The following is a 21,575-nucleotide window of genomic DNA, read 5'->3' as shown; positions in this document are numbered from 1 at the left end:
ATAAATCTAAAGCATGTTTTAAAGTAAACTGTAAATATTACCTGCTGGCATATTTAACCAGATTTTTACTGGTTTGGGACATATGAGACATGTTCAAGCCTTAAAGGGAATGCCCTCTGCAGTAGGATATGATGACCATCAAGACCACATTCGAACAGTGCCATCTGAGCCTCCAGAAAACAGACTCTCTCCATCATGAGAAAATACAACTGTGTGAGCCTCATTCTCATGGCCCACCAATTTGTGAATCTGCCCTGATTTAAGATCCAGCAAATGAATAACTCCATTGCCACTTGCCTGAGCTAATACTCGACCTGAGAGAAAGAGAGGGAGGGAGAGAGAGAGAGATCAAAGTTTTATTTCCAGTGGTCACAGTTTATAAGCAGTGGAATATACAGTTTTGTTACAATTTTAATTCAACAGATTCATTTTATGTTAGATGTCAGTCATTGAATATAAACTAACTCCTGTTAGTATAGGAAATCATTTCAGTCAAAATTAAGCCATGCCAATGATTAGATTATAGAAATTTAAAATAAGAAACTAAAATCTAATGCTCTGACTAGTTTATATGCCCTGCTAGTCTCCTTATATTTGAGATTAATAAATAATTTTAAGAATATGAGATTGAAAGTACTAAGCTCTATGGCTTTCTTTTCCAAGTGAATTATTTGTTAAAATTGTTAAAAGCATAGGCTTAAAATGTATCCATGGCAAAGATCTATACACATATAGACACATATAGATAAGAGTATATATATAATTTATATTTTAAAATTGGTGTTACATTAAACTTTTTAAAATAATTATACTAATCATTACTTAAAATAATAATACACTTTTTTAAAAATTGTGACACTCATTAACTCAATAAATTCTTTGGAGTTGAAGTAAAAATACAACTTCCATTTCAAAGATGACTTATGGTTTTTTACTCTAATTTAAAATTCAAAATTCTGTTAAATTTTTGTTAGACTTGAGAACTGAATGCAGCACAGAGTATTCTTATAATTTTTATAGCACATATTTTTGAGTGAATAACTTCCTTAAAGGAAAACTATATAAGCAATCCAATTCCAACTAATACTTTTTTTTAACAGTCCAGTAACAAACAGGGAATTTAGAGGTAAATAAAAGCAACAGAATATGTTTACACAAGTACAGTATGTGGGGTAAATAAGTACATTAGTACTATTCATGGGATTATGTAATCAAACTTAGAGGGCATATAGCATCATTTCAATAACAACATTCAAAATTCATCAAACTCTTTCAAACATGCTAGATACTAAATTTAATACCTGACACAAATTACTCCATATAATCCTTACAATAATCTAATGATAAAAAATAATATTAACTCCATTGTATAGGTGAATAAAGAGAGATTTGGAAAGCTAAGAAACTTGATTAAGATGATACCCTACGTATGGATGGAGCTAGCATTTAATAATTATAAGCACCTTGAATATAAAACCTGGGCTTTTAATCATTGTTTTCCACATCCAGCATAGCATTGTTATCAGTGATGCCTTCTTGACAAATTTTAAGTTGGTGATATGTTATGAAAATAGAATTTGTTTGTTTCATAATGAAAATGATATCACCATAAAAGTCAGAGTGAAATATTTAATCACAAATTGTACTCAAAATTGCCATGATTATCTCTAAAACAGAGAAAGTTATAAAAGTAAAGCTAACCATGATAAATATGGCCTATTTGCAAACCTTTATAACTACTGGGCTTCTTCATCTAGAACAAAACCTGACACAGCAAAGATCTTTAGGATGGATTAGAGTGTCCAAAGCAGCAGATGTGAATATTTATTATAAACCCCTTTTTACTAAGTCTTTGCTGACAGAGGCATTACCTATGGATTTCACTTTCAGCCTCACTCTATAGGCAATTGCTGTTAGTGACTTTCCTAAGAATCGAACAAATAACTTTTCTCTTGTAGTCTTCATATAACAGCGAGAAAGATGGTGAATATTATTTACTATTTTTGAAACTAAACAGAATCAAAACTCATAAAGAAAAAGGAAAGAATTAGCTTTAAATCATTATCTTTTGTTGATGTCAAATCTGTAAAAATTATACTTAGAAATACTTATGAAAGTCCTTGGTAATTTCTGAGTTTATTCAATAAAATAGCGAATATTATAACATTGGAACTTAATGATAGGATTATATAATTCAGCAGCACTATGTCTCAGGTATTTTTTAAAAAATTGTCTTTGCTAGAACAGATTTGAGTCAGCAAGTTTGCAGTGAGGTTTTTCAGATTTAGTTGAACTAAGGGGTACAAATTTATAATCATGTTCAATTTTAAAGTATATTGGAATAAGGTTAAGATGGCAGTGTAAGAAAACTCTGAACTTACCTCCTCCCATGGACACATCAAATATACATCTACATATAGAACAATTCATCCTGAAGAACTTATGGCTGATTGAACGGCTTTTGCTCAACAAAAGATAGAGGGATCACATAGAGAAGTGTAGGAGAGGCTGTGACATTGTAATCATGGGGACCCCACATGCAACTGGCAGTAGGGAGAAATATCATGGAGGGGCCCTTGGCAAATTCACCTGCTCTGGGGCATAGAAACAAACAGAAATTTAAAGGGCTCCTAGACTGTATATGAAAATTCCATTCACTGACCCAAGGCACCTGCCAAATGGATAAATAACTGTAAGAACTCCTGGGATGTGTGGAAACTCTCTGGGATCAGAGGTACTGGAGAGCACCATTGTTACATTCCTCCTTCACCAGACAGTGAAGGTAGGAGCTTGGTCCAAGAACTCTAGCTACATGCAAGGTCTCAACAGCATGCTTTGACCACCTCAGGCAATGCCTGATGCAATCCCAGCCAAATGATCCACCAACTCACCCCAGGTGCCTCACACACCCACTTCAGCTCCAGTTGGCCTCCCAAAACCACCCAGCACACACAGTTTACCCAGAGGCTGTATCTATACAAGGCCACTGCATTTTAAGATCAGAAGAGGTAGCTGTTTATTCTAATACAAATAAATAAAGAAAATAAAACAAAATGAGAAGGGAATATTTTCCTAAAGAAAGAACAAGAAAAAAAAAAACAGAATAAAAACCCCTAATAAAATGAAGATAAGTAATTTGCTTGATAAAGAATTCAAAATGATGGTCTTAAGGCTGCTCACCAAACTTGGGGAGAACAGAGAAACTCAGTGTGAACATCAACAAAGAGAAAATATAATAAAGAACCAATCAGAGATGAAGAATACAATAACTGAAAGAGGGGTAAAAATCACTAGAGGGAATCAATAGCAGATGAGATATTACAGAAGAATGAATTAGTGACCTGGAAGATTGAATAGTAGAAATCACCCAATCAGAACAGCAAAAAAAATTTTTTTTAATGAGGATAGTATAAGGTATCTCTGAGATAATATCAAACACATGAACATTCATACTTCCAGAAGAGGGTGGAAGAAAACTTATTTGAATAATTTATGGTTGAAAACTAAACTTTTCTAAACTGAGGAAGAAAGCAGATATTCAGGTTTAGAAAGCACAGTGAGTTCCAAACAAGAAGAACTCAAAGAGAAACACTCCAAGACATATTGCAAGTAAAATGGCAAAAGTTAAAGAAAAAATCTTGAAGGCAGCAAGAGGAAAATAACTAGACATATGCAAGGGAAATCATCTAAAAGTATCAGCTGATTTTATACTGGAAACTTTGCAAGCCAGAAGGGTGTGGCAGGATATATTTAAAGTGCTAAAAGAAACCTATAATCTGGAATATTCTACCTGGCAAAATTATTATTTAGAATTGAAGGTGAGAGAAAGAGTTTTTCAGAAAAGCAAAAACTAAAGTTCATCACTACTAAAACTACTTTATGAGACATGTTAAATGATTTTCTTTAAGTGGGAATAAAAGAGCCATAACCATAAATTTAATATATATATGAATAAAAATCTCACAAGTAAAACCAAATATGTAGTAAAGGCAGTGGATCAGACATGTAAAAAGCTAATATAAAGGTTAAAAGACAAACACAATAAATAAATATGGGGTACACAAGACAAAAAGATTTAAAACTATGTCAAAAACAAAGTTTGGAAGAGAGGAAAAATGTAGCATTTTCAGAATGTATTCAAACTAAAATGTTTAAAATAGACTGCTATCTATATATCATCTATCTATCTATCTATCTATCTATCTATCTATCTATCTATCTATCTATCTTTCTATCTAGTTGATATATATGGACCTTATGGTAACCATAAACCAAAAATCTATAAAAGATACACAATAAATAAAGGAGAAGAAACTCAAACATGACACTAAAAACCCCCAGCATACCACTAAGGGAAGAAGCCAAGAGAATAAGAAACAGAGAAAATTTACAAAACCAACAAGAAAAATTAATACAATTTCAATAAATACTTACCTAAGAATAACTACTTAAATGTAAATAGATTAACAATCCATTCAAAAGACATAGGGCAAATTAATGAATTTAAAAAAAATCTATATGCTGCTTACAAGAGACTCTTCAGATCAAAAGACACACAGAGACTGAAAATGAAGAAATGGAAAACATATTCCATACAAATAGAAACAAAAAGAAACCTGGGTAGAAATACTCATATCAAACAAAATAGATTTTAAAACAAAGACTGTAAAAAGAGACAAATAAGGTCAATAAATAATGATAAAAGGGGTCAATCCAAGAAACAAAATATATCTGTAAATATTTATGCACCCAACATAGAAGCACCTAAGTATATTAAGCAGATATTAAGAGACATAGAGACCTTGAGAGTTTGAGAGTTAATTAATAACAGTAAGGAACTTTAATACTCCATTTACATCAATGGATAAATTATCAAGATAGAAAATCAAAGAGGAAACATTGGCCTTAAACAACAGACTAGATCAGATAGATTCAATAGATATTTACAGAACATTTCTCCCTCCAACTGCAGAATACACATTTTTTTTTTTTAAGTGCACATGGAATACTCTCCAGGACAGATCCATACATTAGGCTACAAAACAAGTCTCAATAAATTTTAAAAAATTGAATTCATATCAAGTATCTTTTTCAACCATAACAGTATAAAAGTTGAAATTGATTACAAGAAACTGGAGAAAACACAAACACGTGGATACATAAAAACATGCTACTAAATAACCAATGAGTCATAGAAGAAATTAAAGAGGAAATTTAAAAAATATCTTGAGACAAATGAAAATGGAAACACAACTCTCCAAAAACAATGGGATGTAGCAAAATCAGTTATTGGAGAGAAACTTATAGCAACACAGGCCTGCCTCAAAAAACAAGAAAAAAATTCAAATAAACTATCTAACTGTACATATAAGGGAGCTTGAAAAAGAACAAACAAAACACAAAGTTAGTAGAAAGAAGGAAGGAAAAAAAAATAGGAAAAATCAATGGAACAAAGAACTGGTTCTTTGGCAAAAATAAACAAAATTGATAAACCTTTAGCCAGACCCAAGAAAAAAAGAAGGCCCAAGTAAATAAAATCAGAAATGAAAGAGAAGTGACAACTGACACCACAGAAATATAAAGGATCATATGACAACCAACTGGACAACTTAGAAGAAATAGATTCATTTCTAGAAACATACAGGCTTCCGAGAATGAACCAGGAAGAAACAAAATCTGAACATATTGATTACTAGTAATAACACTGAATCAGTAATCAAAAAAAAAAAAATCTCCAACAAAAACCCAAGAGCAGACAGATTTACAGGTGAATTCTACCAAACATTTAAAGAAGAATTAATACTTGTACTTCTCAAAGTATTCCAAAAAAATTCAAGGTAACCTTCCAAACTCATTCTTTGATGCCAGAATTACCTTGATACAACAACCAAACAAAAACTTTACAACAAAAAAAATTATAGTTCGATATTCCTGATGAACATAGATGTAAAAATTTTCAACAAGATATTAGCAAACCAAATTCAAGAATATATTAAAAGGATCGTATGTCATGATCAAATGGGATTTATTCTACTGACAAAAGGATGATTCAACATTCTCAAATCAATTAACATGATACACCACATAACGAAATCAAGGATAAAAATCATGATCATCTCAAGAGATGCAGAAAAAGCATTTGACAATATTCAATATCCATATATGACAACAACTCTCAACAAAGTGGATATAGAGGAAACAGACCTCAGCATAATAAAGCCTATACATGACAAACTCACAGCTAACACCATACTCAATGGTGAAAAGTGGAAAGCGTTCCTCTGTGATCGGGAATAAAACAAACGTGCCCACTCTCGCCATTCCCACCACTCCTATCCAACATAGTATTGTAAGTCAGTCCTGGCCACAACAATCAGAGAAGACAAATACATAAAAAGCATCAAAATTGTAAAGAAAGAAGTAAAACTGACATAATACTAGATATAGAAAATCCTAAAGACTCCACTAAAAAACTACTAGAATAAATTAATTCTGAATATTGCAGGTAACAAAATTAATATTCAGAAATCTGTTGTGTTTCTATACACTAATAAGAAACTATCAGAAAAAGAAATTTAAAAAGCAATTATATATATAATGGCTTCAAATAGAATAGAATACCTGGAAATAAATTTAACCAAGGAGGTAAAAGTCCTGAACTCTGAAAACTATGCAACATTGATTAAAGAGATTAAAGAAGACACAAATCAATACAAGGATATATTGTGCTCATAGATTGGAAGGATTGATGTTGTTCAAATTTCCATACTACCTAAAGCAATCTACAGATTTAATGCAATCCCTGTCAAAATACTAATGGCATTTTTCACAAAACTTGAATAATCCTAAAATTTATATTAAACTGCAAAAGATCCGATTGCCAAAGCAATCTTGAGAAAGAACAAAATTGAAGGCATCGTGCTTCCCGATTTCAAATTGTACTACAAAGCTATAGTACTGGCACAAAAACAGATACATAAGAGTCAATGAAAGAGAATACAGAGCCCAGAAATAAACTCTTATTTATATGGTCAATTAATCTATGACAAGAGTTGAGAACATACAATGGGGAGATATTGTCTTCAATAAATGGTACTGGGGAAAAAGGGTATATACATACAAATAAAAATTAATCTGGACTACTTTCTTACACCATAAACAAAAATAAACTCTAAATTGATCGAATAGGTGGTAAACTCTTTGACATTGATCTCAGCAATATTTGTTTGGATATTTCTTTTTGTGAAAGAAGACAAAAGCAAAAATAAATATATGCAACCATATCAAACTAAAAAGTTTTTGTACAGTGAAGCAAACCATCAACAAAACGAAAAGATAACCTACTGAATCGGAGAAGATATTTGCAAATGACATATCCAATAAGGAGTTACTATCCAAATATATAAAGAAATCAGACAACTCAACATCGAAAAAAAAATCTGATTAAAAATTGGGCAGAAGACCTGAATAGACATTTTTCCAAAGAAGACAAACAGATGTCCAACAGACATATGAAAAGATGTCTATGTCACTAACCAGAGGACAATCAAATAAAAATCAAAATGAAATTATACTTCTTAGAATGGTTATTATCAAAAAGTTAACAAATAGTGTTGGAGAGGATATAGATGAATGGGAGCCCTCAGGTGCTGTTGGTATTGCAAATTGGTGCAGCCACTGTGGAAAACAGTATGGAGGTTCCTCAAAAAATAAAAATAGAACTACCATACAACCTAGCAGTTCCACTTCTGAGTATTTATCCAAAGAAAATAAAAACACTAATTTGAAAAGACAGATGCACCCCTATGTTAATTGCAACATTATTTACAGTTGCCAAGATATGGAAGCAACCTAGGTGTCCATCAATATTTAATTGGATAAAAGTGTGGCATCCTCACGTGCATACACACACACAATGGAATATTATTCAGCAATAAAAATAATGTAATGTTGCCATTTGCAGCAACATAAATGTACTTACAACATATTATCCTAAGTAAAATAACTCAGAGAAAGACAAATACCATGTGACTTTACTTATATGTGAAATGTAAAAATAAAATAAACATAAACAAAACAAAGCAGAAACATACTCATAAATACAGAGAACAAACTGATGTTTGTCAAAGGAGAGGGAGGTAGGGGAATGGATAAAAAGGTGAAGAGGAACAAAAGGTATAATTCCCAGTTACAAAATAAATAAGTCATGGGGATGTAATACATGGCACAAGGCATATAGTCACTGAAATCATAACTTTGTACAGTGAAAGATGATTATTAGACTTATTGTAGTGATCACATTATAGGTATGTAAATGTAAAATCACTGTTGTACAACTAAAATTAATATAATATTGTATATCATCTATGCTTTAATAAAAATATACTAAAAAATGAAGTATATTACATGGCATACAATATCTGACCACCTAAAAAATTTTATTAGAATTGAGATGATGCACTCTTTCTAGGTCTGAAGATTTTCAAAAGTACTTACTAGGATGCATATATTACTACATTAGTATCTAGTTGGTATGAGATATAGGAGGCACTTTCAAAAAAATCAACCTAGTGAATTTCTAGCAAGTGGGGGAATTTATAGACATGTAGATGGGTGTCTTTCTAAATATCCTGATGATTGGCAATGAAAAATAAACCATAATAAACCATAAAATTATTTGTCATCCCAATGTTAGAGTCTTAATGATAAATTTAGGTAATAAACTTAGCTACATCAAAACTTGGCCAATGAAATTAAAATGTGGTAGAAATAATTTTAAGTAGTACCATAAAAATGTATGAAAATGCAATAATGTTCATATTAAAGTAAATATATCTCTTAAAAATGCAAAATAAAAAATATATAATTTATTTTATTAAAATGTTATAAAACAAAATTTAACCCAAATTGCCTGATAACATTTTTTTCTTGAATAGATTATTTAAAATATCATTTAGCATAGTATTTTAACAAGAATAAGTATACCAAATTATTAATACACACATTTCAAAAATATCACATGGACTGAAAAAGTATAATTTAAAACTAGAGTAATATAGCTTATCAACGTCGATTTAAAAATAAAAATAGCCAAATTGATTCATAAAGGTATTTTAAAATAAAATATATATATTTGAATATTGATTATGTAAAAAATTACTTGCTTCTCTTCTTTAGTTAATATTTAAGTTATTAGGATGCCCAAATATTTCACAGAACGGGAAAAAAGCAAAAGCGAGCAGTCTGAGAAGATTAATATAGTGTTTTTAATAATATAGTTTTATAATTACTATTCTTTCATATAAATAACTATGTATCAATAGGAAGTGATTATGACTATCTATTCACACATCTCTGAAAAACTTAATACTTTCATCTACCAAGACTTCAGAATATTTTCTTGCTGGTTAAATCTGTATCTTTTTTGTTGACCAGTGGGTTTTGCATGAGAATAACATGTCGCTATTTATTTTATTCTACCTGATAAATTTGTCAACTTTTTTTGGCTAAGACAATCACAAAATTTCACCTACCCTCAAAATATTGCTCTATTATTAAATGAACCAACCAATCTTCAAAAATTAGGTCTTTCAAATTTTAGTGTCAAGTAAATTTATCAATTTCTTAAGATAATATAGCTCCTTTAAAGAAGGCAATTTTTTGAAAAAAAAACTAATAATATCTTGAGCAAAGTAGAATCAATTAGATTTGATATAAAAACTTGAATATTTGAATGTACTTACTAATTTAATCATCATTAGCAATAGAACTCTTGAAGAAGTTCATGGAATAAATTATTTAGTCCATGAAAATCGAGTGGTAAAATTTATCTGGGTGCATATAATCACTTTGGATAAACCAATATAAAATTGAAAACTTTTAATCTCATAAAAATAAAGGGTAAAAACTACTGGCACTTTTCAAATTAAAGAATTTTAAATTAATTTTAGATACATACATGTGTGGTTGTAATTTAGTATGATTTTGAGGGTATTTACCTAGAACAGCCCAGAGTTATCTTAAACTTTTCAAATCTTACTTGCCTCCTAACCTAGACTAATTCTTCTTATGTTTAGGAATTCTGCATGCTGCCCATTATTATTTTTACACCAATCATAAAACTTGAAATAGTCAGTGCTTAATACATGTTTGTTACATGAGGAGTGTAGTGTGATATAAATAGAACACCAAGACCTTTATTTTTTAAATAGTAAGAATATGAGCCCATTTCTTTGTCTTTTAGGTCTACAGGAAGAAGTTTATAGTAATCATCATTTACTGAGCATCTCAGAGCTCCATATGTTACCTTAGCTGTTTTGCACTCAACCCTATGAGATAGATAGCCTCCCTAAAGCTAACGAAGAATGAGACTCAGAGGTTAACCTGAGATTTGTATCAAAATCTTTTATATCCAAAAGTCTTGCTTCATTTATTAGCTCGAAAGTTTTTTTCACAAATTAAGACTCATAAATGTGACATTTGAGAGCTTCTCTATGAACGCCACTAAATTTACTAGGTAAATAGGATCTTAAATTTAATACTCGTGTTAATCTCATAATTCTTTTATACAGTGTTGATTTTACTATTTTGTGAAGCTCTAAAACATCCATGTCTTGCAGGAGTCATTTTTCATATATCTATATCCATTAATTCTTAAATACACACATTTTCATGCATATATTATACATACTAAAAATCGTACCTGATAACTAAAAAGACTCATGTTACACCCCTGCCCATCTCTCCAACAACATTATCTCCCTAATTTATTCATTTGTATTTGAATGCTATATTCTCTTTCTCCCAGCCTCCAAATGGCAGTAGCATTCATTCCTCTTATTTTCTTTCTCTCCATCCTCAACCCAAGTTCTATCCATTCTTCTTTACTAATTTTCTATAATCTGCCCATTTCCAACCATTATATTCACAATATTAGTTAAAATCCTTAAATTCAGATGTTAGGGTCATTGAAATGATACCTCAAATGATCTTTTTGTTACAATGCCTTTACTTTTAAATCTACCTATGTTAATTCCTAAGGTGTTCGTTCAATTATATTACTCCCATCCTAAAAATCCATACATTTGAATAGAACAACGAAAGCAGCAGCAACAACAACAACAAAGAGACCCTTTACAACTCTGACATTCTCAGGATTGGTTTTGTTTTAGATCCAGCCATTTCATTTTACAGACAAGATAGGTGAGATAAACCGACTTGCCCAAGGTAAGAAAACGTATTCATGGCAGTTGTAGAAGTCTGTTGAATTATATCTTTGACTTGCAAATTTTTACTCTCTCCTTCTGACATTGAATAATGGTCCTAATGTCTTCGCTTGGCTTTTACGATTTCCACACTCTACAACGAATCTGCATTTACTTATGAAATTACACTTTTAGGTAAACCCTGTGTTCATCAGATGATTTACCATCATTTCTTGAATATATTTTTCACTTCCCCGACTTTGGTTTGTTGCTTCTATTATTCTTTTGGAATATATTCTTTTAGTTGTCTCCATGGTCCGTGATCATATCTTCCTAATAAAAGTCAACCTATTTATTAAAGCCCAGTTCAAAATGACATTCTTCACCAAGTTGATATAAGGCATTAATAAATGATCTTCCTCTCTTGAATATTTTTTGCATTTTATGCATACCATTCATGTGACAATAGATACCATAAATAATAGTTAACTATGTATTTGTCCTATCTTCTTAACTTTGACATTACTTGGGAATGGAGGCTACATCTTTTGTAGTCAGTACTCAGTGGTAAAAGTAACAGTTTTTACAGCTACCTTCTCTGAGTACTTGTTATTTGCCAAGCACTGTTCTAAGCCCTTCACACACATTATCTCATTTTATCCTTACAACAACCATATCGCGTTGGTATATACCTGAGCTATCCATTATAGCAGCCATGACTCACACCTGGCTGTTGGAATGCATCTACTACAAACTGAAATGTGCTATAATTGCAAAATGCTCACCAGATTTCAAAGATTTATTGTGAAAAAATATTTCATTAATAATTTTTACATTGATTACATACTGTGATGATAGTATTTTGGATATATTATATTAAATAATATATATTTTAAAAATTAATTTGCCTGTTTTTAAAAAAATGTGGCTACTAAACATTTAAAATTATGTATGTGGTTCACATTATATTTCTATTGGAAAGAGCTAGCACATACCTCACTTTGTAGAGGAGGAAAATGAGGCTTAGAGAGATAAAAGCAACTTCTCCAAGGCCAGCTTATAAGTAGTGGAATCTGGATTTGAGGCCTGTATGGCTCCAAACTCATGCTCTTATCCTCTGCGTCATGCCCTAATATCTCCGGATGAATTTTTATTGATTGGCTCAATGTCATTTCTCCCACTGTGATTAAGCTGCCCTCACTAAAATACAACATGAGTCAGAGTAAACATCTCTTGGGTGTGCAGCTCCAGTTTCCAGCTGAATCTCTGCTTGTTCCTAGGAATACTTTAAAATTAATTTCTATTTAAGTATAAGAAATATTTCAAAAATTTCATTTCTGTGGTTACCCTAATAGCATTTATTGACTCTGAGAATCTTACTGTGCAATTAGCTTTCTGGGAATAAGTAAAGGACTTACAAAAGCAGCTTTTATTATTTTAGAGTTCAGAGTCCACCCATGCACCCAGGATTCAACAGTGCCTTAGTGAGCAGAAAAGATACCTGTCCATCTTTAGGTGTTTTATATTGAGATATTAAACAAATTTATCATTTTATTTTTGCTTTGGGGAAACACACAAAAATACATCATCTTTCAATGCTATGCTTTCAACATTGACTAATATCCCCTCAGACTCAAACAGTAATTTTGAATACAGTGAACATATTTATCCAATTTCTTTACACTAATTGTTCATGAAAAAAGAAACAGTTCTCATTTTGTTGAAAGATTTCAAATTAATTTGTTTTGCATTAGGTATTCCTTCAGAATTTAAAAAAAAACAAAATTAAATTGTTAGATTGATAAAGTAAAAATAATTATCTAAGGTAGAGATATGGGGACCTCGATTGTCAATATAACAATTCATATCCTATGAAGTTCTAAATAAAAATCATGAGATGAATGAAACTTAATAAACTGGTGTTCAAGTTTTAAGAAGATACTGATTCAGCAATACTTTCCATGGTAGTGTATTCGCTGGACAAAATAATGCCATTTTGTAATGGAACATTAAGAGAAGGAAAACAGGTAGTTTTTCTAAATCATGTTGATAAGAATCTTTAATTTTTTGTTGTTGTTGTTATTGGAGGAATAATTCAGAATGCTAATAAATGTATCAAGAGTTAGAAGTTGAGCTTCCTTGGAAAACTTCTTAATTAATTTAATAACATTTACTCATCATTGTTAGCCAAGGCAACTATGGATACATATATTGTTTGCATTTAAGATGAATTGAGTCCTATTTAATGAGACTCATTAAATGCTGTATCTAATGAAATTGTAAACTTATTGTTTAGAACATTAATTTAGAAGACATACTTTTCTTATTACTCTGTCTATACACTTAACATATATATTAGTAAAGAGGTCACAAAAGTAATTTACATGTTAGATCCTGTTACAAAAATCTAATTTTACAGTGATATTGTGAATCAACAGTTGACTATAACTATGCAGTTTCTTCTTATTTATTCCATCAAGAATAACATCATTCTGAATTAAATGCATATGTCTACGTGAAAGGAATTCTGTTATAAGAAATAGAAGTTGACTTAACACTTTAAGCTTATTCTAAATAATGAAAATGTGAATGAAATATATCTTGAATATCTCATTAAAATAACTTCAGTAGGTTCTCATGATGCTTCACGCTTTGATTAAATTTGGAGCAATACAAACACCTATTTTACATTGCATTTAAATTAGTCTCATATATGGATCATAGGAAATTTTTTATCACAAATATCCAAGAATAAAGTCTAGAACAATTGTGTGACATATATGAAATAACATATCAGAGAGGAAAAGAGAGGCTTTGATCAATAAGGAAATTATTTTTATACACATCAGAAGCAATTTGAGGCAATTCTCTCGATCAATATAGATAGGCAGAAATGCTTCTCGGCATTTATTACCTGTGGAGAACATTATTGATTAACTGTATTGATTTCTAGAATGCATGTGGAGAGGCATCTGTTGTTTTTTTAAAAGATGCCTCAAAATGAAAAGTATCAAGAAACTATTTAAGTTTTGAGGATTTGCATTAATGGCTCAACCTGGGTCATTACTTTGAATTTTAAAAACACCATTGAAAGAGATGAGATTTGATTTAGTTTATTTTGCATCCTATTTCTGATCAATACACTTCAGAAAAAGAAATATATTACTTAGGAATTTAACTTGCTTAAGTGTTAGTAACAATTTATAAACTTTTCTAGTATTTTTACTATGTATATTCTTGCTAAAGAGTCTTAACTTTTCTATTGTAGGTAGTACTGCTTGAAAGAATATTAATTTGTGTCGAAGTAGAAAGATAGGTTAAAAAATAAATGGATTTTAAATGTCTCTGGGTAGAAAAGAAACTCAAGTTATAAACATGACAATAGAGAGAGCTTCAATATCTTATTTTAGGACTGGAGCCAAGCAGGTATGTTTACCTTACTTAGAATAAATAATATGTTTAATGAATACAACAGAGGTTAAAGATAAAATCTACCATTACTTCAAGTTTATATTAAATGTTATTTACTAAGCCTGTGAGTTTAGTTCCACAGAGTATGTTTTGTATATTTGCCTTAAATAATTTAAAACAAATACAGTATTTATTTTTATCTTTCATATGAAATCCACTCTTGTTTAGGAAGGCAGATCTTTGATACTCCAGAAATTCCTAAACATTAGTAGGTGAATAAATCCAAAAAGTAAAGTCTTTCCTTGCTAGGAACATAACGTTTGGTTTTACCATACTCGGGTTTCAAAATATTTGCCTCCTATTAGGAGGGCACGAATGAGTATCTTCTTGAACAGGTGCTTTCCTGCATGAGCTGTCCTCTGAATATTAAAGAAACCCCTTGTGAGATGCACCTAAAGTCCTAAAAATGTTCTAATTATTGAATCTATTTAGAAAATCAACAGCCACCTGCTTTCATTAAGAAATCCTTGTAGACGTGTTTCCTAACATGGTCTTCACCTATGCAGCTGATCAGTGTTGAAATATTTATTCACGGACCCCATGCACCTGGAGCTTTTCAATTTCAGAAAAGCTTTTGCTGATGTCAAAGGAAAATCCAGTTTCAGTTCAGTTCTGGGTATCAGAGAAGCTATGGTAAAGTGTAGTTCAGAGCAAATCATAGACTGTGGTATCTTATTCCCCATTGTTCATGAGTAGGCTTATTTTTTATACCAAAAATTTAATTTGAACTTTAATTTTTAAAAACTTATTAGAAATTAATAAAATCACCTTAACATTCTCATTTTTCGCTATTTAAACCATATCTTTTACTACATTTTAAGACTCAAAATTTAGTTCTAATATTTTAGGAGATTTTTCTCCCTTTCTGAATGTGGAATTTTGCCAATGGGAAGAAAAGTGTCAGCTTCTGTTAATGTTGAGGTGGTGAATTATTAATGATTGTATCCTTAGTTTTAGAACTTCATTCTTTCCTACTCCAGGGCAATCGTTCATTGGATAAAATTGGTTAAGTGAGAAACTGGCATCACTATACCATTAATAATCAAAAGGAAGCAAATATGTGATAAAAGAATTAGAGCCAAGATGATACCCACCTACCCACCTGAAGAGGAAAGAATGGCTGGAATATCAAATGTTAAAGCCCAAATGAGTTTGCAGTGGCGAAATGAATTAGTTCAGAGATAGTATAATCTGCTGATGGTTAGAAAATCATCAAATTCTCTGAAATCATAGAGAAATTAGCCTAAATTAAAAATCTTCCTTAATTCATTACATGAGGAAATATAAAAACCTAATACCTGATTGACATGTTACCTTCAAAATGATTTCAAATGGTTGATACAATATAAAACCACTAGTTTCCATATACTTAGTATCTATTTTTCTTGAATATTTTCTATTACATTATATAGTCCTTACTAAATGTGCAAAAAACATTATTTTCATTTTATAGATGAAGATATTAAATCACAGAGAAGTTATGTAACTTCTTCAAGATCACAGACCTTGTCTATAAACCCTTCGTATTCTATAGCCTCTGGGTTGTGGGGGGTGTGGGGCAGGGCAGAGAGGAGTTATGCCAGAAAGCTAAGCTAATTCGGCTGCTACATAAAGTATTAAATAAATTTATATTAACTCATAATTCTGTGAAGGTACGTTTATGGAAGTCTAAAGTAATATTCTAGTATATTGTATTCTGATGACCAGGATTGTACCCTACAGAAAATTTAAAGCAACAAGTGATTAGTTTGTTCTTTACTGTCTCCCTCCATCAGACTTTCTTACCCTCTTAATCTGACTTCCTACTTGTATCAAATGGGCTTTTGCTAAACTCTAGGAGACAATATGCAATTAAGGACACTGATGAATACTTGGGGTTAAAATAAAATGAGACACAAATGATTTAGATATGTACATGAGGTATACAAATGTCAAAGTTAACATTTCAATTTTTTAAAAAATAGACTTTGACTTATCTGAATTGATGTAATATCAGTCAGGACATTTTCAGTTGCAAGTGAAAGAAAATCAACTCAAAGCGGTAAAGAGAAAAATATAGCTTAAGAATATATATATTTATAATCCAGAAATATAAGTAGATTAAAACCAGAAATAGTTGGGCCAAGAGGTTGAAATGATGTTTATAAGAACGCCATCTCTCATTGGCTCTCAGCTCTGCTTTCAGCAGTGTGAATTCACTCTCAGGAAGCTTCTCTTCACTTGGTAGCCATAACAGGTTCAGGTTCATGGCCTTCGAAATTCCAGGTCCAAGGGGAGAGTACCTCCATTTCCCAGGAGGTTTATATTGGGTTAAAAAATATTTTCCCTCATTGGCTAGTTTGGATCATGTGCTTATTCCTGAATCAATTTCTGTGGATGGTAGCTAGAATGGTGTGATGGACCAAGCCAGGACTTACTGTCTACTACAATAATCAAGAGTACCCAAAGAGACCCAAAGGGAGACCAAGATGCTGTTATTGAAAAGGAAGAACACCTTGAATAAAAAATAAACAAATAAACCCCACTTCAGATAGTTATTCTTTATAGGCAAAACCAAAGCCAATTTTCACAGTAGAGAAAAAAATAAGCCACGTTCCAAGCCACTGAAATGATGATTTATTTTCTTTTGTTTTTTTCCTTTTGACAATCTGTCTAATTCCATACACTTACTTCCTAAAAGAATCCTATGGAAATAAATAAACTTCATCTGCTTTACTAGAAATTAGCATAATTATATTTTTAAACTGAAGTCAATGTTTGGGGTCTCTTGATTTACAGTGAGGCCATAAAAGGCAAAAAAAATCTCAAGAAAATCTTCGGGGAGAGTGGGGATGAAGAAGGAATTACAATTGCAAAGGAACAGAAAGAAATGAATATCTACATGACAAGCATTCGGTGTTAGAAAATGGAAAATAGTCCATAAAATCAGGTCTCCTTTGCATTAACTAGATACTATGGTTATTAATATCTGAATGGCATTTATATACCAGATTATGTCCCTCAAAAGAAACACTATTCCAGCAAGTCACATTGAATTTCCTTTGTTGGAGAATAAAATTGTTATAATCTCTAAAATTAGAAACATATCATTGCTTTTAAAAGGCTTTTAAAATAATCTCAGTATTTTCAGGAAAAAAATTAACTTAAGAAAACAATCTTTTAAAGGGCTCTTCTATCAGGTTGATATATTTTAAGTTGCAGTAACAATCTTGTATATGTTAAAAAGAACTTGATGTGCTTCTGAAAGGAAATCTGCATACTAAACATATATATATTTGAGTTATTTTTAAAATATAGAGCCCAGTTTCAGAAATAAAATATAAACATACATGCAACCAAATAGATAAAAGTTACTTTGTGATGTCATTATCTTGGGGGAAAAAACTATACTATTTTTGCTATAGTCAGTGTTTAAACTTAAAATATCCTTTTAAAATTGCTTCAGAATAAAACACATAAAAATGTAGTGGAAGGAGATTGATGAAACAAAATTGACAAAATCTTGAGTTATTGAACCTGGGTGATGGGTAAATGGGGTTCATGATAGTTTGTTTGGAAAATGATGTTCAAAGTTTTAAAATATTAGTTAAATAATAATATCAGCATCATTACTGCATAGTCATTTGTTATATTTAGAACTGAAAATCTGTTTATTATTAAAGAGATGTACAAATTGTTCTAGAACTAGGTATATATACAATGTGTCTAAATAATTACATTAGCAGCTATAGAGTCAGTGATAACTGAAGACACTAAATATAATGTGTTCAAAAATCAGACTTGAAACCTAAGTCATTTTCAATTATAATTTAAAAAATAAAATACATGTCACTTAAGATGGTTTTATTTAGTGCTCAGATGTAGATGCTTTAAATGTCATACTCTTGCACATAATTCTGAATCAGCACTTAAAAAGTGTATTCTAAATTGTGAACCACACTATATGATTTAAAATATTTAAAGTATTTATATAAAATATTAAAATTTGTATTGTATAAGGAATAGTTATTTACCCAAAGAATTGATAATAATAAGCCATGCTGATATAAAAAATAATCACAGTTGAAATTCAAAAATGAGACTCTTAGAATCACTGTAGAGCTCCAGCTGAACTTAAGAAAAGCTTAAAGAAACAAAAAGAAAGAGTTGCCTTTGTAGAATCGGCTTGTACTATGGAAACAAATAACACTAAGATTTTCATTAAAAATTAGTATCCATTATACCCAGAAAGCAGATTGAAAACACAGAATGAATTTCCTGGCTCACTCTATGTTTTAGCCAATGGTAATGCCCGAACACACCAGATAATTGTACCACCATCTGCTTCACATTGATTATATAGTCCTGGTAGTACATTTCCTATGACTGGAGAGAGATTCCATTAAAAAAATTAAACATTATTTTACTGGATAACAATCTGCAATTTCGGCAAAAATACTTATAACTTATATTTTATCCTTCTCCTAGACATGAAAATAATAATTCTCATCTATTACATACTTAATTGAATCAATATCTTACCTTTTATTATTCAATAGACTAGTTCAGAAGGAAAAAATAACTTTTTAAAAATCCTATTCTAGATATTCTCGAACCAAACTTTTCTACCTGGTGATAAAAATGGACAAGACAAGATAAAGCCAAATCTTGCATATTTCCCTCAGGGGCTGCTCTCCTAAGGAGCCAGACATAATTGTAGGCAAACCGTATTATAACATTTAACCAAAACAGAGACAAGCAATCCACAAGCCCTCTGAGAATCATGAAAATGTCCTCAATCTAATTTTAGGAAGAGAGATTGGAAGATTGCTTCCGCATGAAATATTTGCATTTTAAATTAATTTTAATTTTTATTGAGGAAATATATAATATGGTTAAATAAATCAACAATTTCTATAGGCTTATAATGACAAATAACACTTTTCTGCCCTAAATCCTCTCATACCACAAAGGCCCATTCCCAGAAATACTTATTTTGAATTCCTCTTAGTTGCTTCTTTTCTTATCTGTCTTCATATTGAGCAATAATATGTAGTGCTGCTATTCCTTTATATCAATTTCAGACATTGTCTATAGAATTCCTTTCAAGAGAGAATACTAGGTTCTTCTGTAATTACACCCACTTCTCATCTTTCCACCCTTCTGGCTAGTTTTGGTCCCAATTCTAGGTTCAGTATTAACAAATTCAGTACTTACACTACTATGACATCTATTCATATAGTTCATCACTGTTGAGCCAGTTAGAGTGCTCTAATTATATATCCTTTGTATGGACTTAATTGCCAGACTTTAGTTTATGAGTTGTTTTTCTATATACCTGTCACTATTCACTCCAAAACTCTTCTCTAAAACTATAGAACTTCCGCCAATATTATTTTTCTCATGGTCAAATACATCAAGTTTATTTTTGGATCTTTTTTTCCTGGAGACTGTACATCCCAAACAAGAGCTTGGTTACATAAGAAAAATACATCCTCTGGGGGTTGTTGAGAAAGCATGTATATGGCGATGATATTCTGAGTGGGAGGCAAACTGACATTTTCATTGTGTGATCCTCAAATGTCAGTAAATGTAAGCATTTTCTTTGGGTCCTATTCAACTTTTACAGCAATAAATCCTGACTGGTGGCCTGTGTTCCAGGAGCTGGAGGAGGGAAGGATAGAGAATCTTGGTAGTTAAAGTTCTCATTTTGTGTTCACTTTTGTACCTTGTGTCCTGAGTCCAGAGCCTGTTCCAATTCAACCTTCCCTTGAGGATTGTGGTTCAGAGGGCTGGTTGCTTGCTCGAGCAGAGTAGGGAAAAGGTCTCAGGGATTAAAATTTGTCTTTATATAAATGGGTCACATCCATGCCTCATTCCTTGTAGCAGGTGACACTAATTCCAGAATCATTAGAGAGCTTTTTGGTGCAAATTAAATCATTCTGAAATTTTCCTTTTTAGGCTTAGATCACTGCTTTCCCTACTTTGCTAAGTCTGTTACCAGTCCTCCATCTGTTTTCCACTGACATCTCAGGCTCACCATAAAATTCTCTCCTTTATTTGTCATTGTGTATTTATACTCATGTCCTTTTTTGCTGTCATTGTAGTGGGGCTTTGGCATTTAATTTACTATATTTAACACATTCTTCAATATGATATTTACATTTTGGTGAATAAAATGTACTGCGAATTTTTCCATCTCTATTCTATTCAATAAATTTGGTAATCTGAGCTTTAAGTATATGCTTTTAAAAATTATATGAGATTTTATGACATATTATTTTTTAATGAAAAAGATGAAACCCCCAAATATTTTTCTTTTTTCTTACTTGACCTTCACCCTCTATAGATGTTTTCTATATATTAACCTATTTACTTCTCATATTATCCTAATGGATAATTAGGAAAGCATCCTAATGGTTGTTATCTCAATATTAAAGAACAGGAAATTAAACCCATGCAGCTTGAGGAAATTGCCATGTGTCACAAAGAACTATTTTAAAAAACCCAAAGAGTCAAAACAATCGAGAAAGAACAAAGTTGGAGGCATTGCACTTCCTGATTTCAAACTATATTACAAAGCTCTAGTAATCAAAACAGTATGGCACTAGCACAAAACTATATATAAATCAATGGAACAGAATAGAAAACTCAGAAATAAAACCACACATACATGGTCAATTAATTTATGACAAAGGAACCAAGAATATACAATGGGGAAAGGACAATCTCTTCAGTAAATGGTGTTATGAAAACTGGACAGGCACATGTAAAAGAATGAAACTGGACCACCATCTACCCCCCAAACAAAAGTAATTCAAAGTGAGTTAAAGACTTAATTGAAAGATCTGAAACCATAAAACTCCTAGAATTAAACATAGACAGTAAGTTCTTTGACTTCAGTCTTGGCTTTTTTTTTTT

At 31.2% G+C, this 21,575-nt stretch overlaps 1 protein-coding gene across 1 annotated transcript in view; it reads right to left on the bottom strand.

The window, feature by feature from the left end:
* LOC120587738 (sperm-associated antigen 16 protein-like) overlaps positions 1-21,575 on the bottom strand; it is a 448,498-nt gene continuing 426,923 nt past the window's right edge. Inside the window, exon 7 of the mRNA XM_039844919.1 lies at positions 1-314. Coding sequence (XP_039700853.1) covers positions 139-314 — 176 coding nt within the window. The 3' untranslated portion in view covers positions 1-138. The remainder of the gene's footprint in view (positions 315-21,575) is intronic.

This window comes from Pteropus medius, unplaced genomic scaffold, assembly GCF_902729225.1.
Source record: "Pteropus medius unplaced genomic scaffold, Ma_sr-lr_union100, whole genome shotgun sequence".
NCBI lineage: Eukaryota > Metazoa > Chordata > Mammalia > Chiroptera > Pteropodidae > Pteropus > Pteropus medius.
The sequence above is the reverse complement of the archived record's forward strand: the minus strand, read 5'-3'. Positions and strand labels throughout refer to the sequence as shown.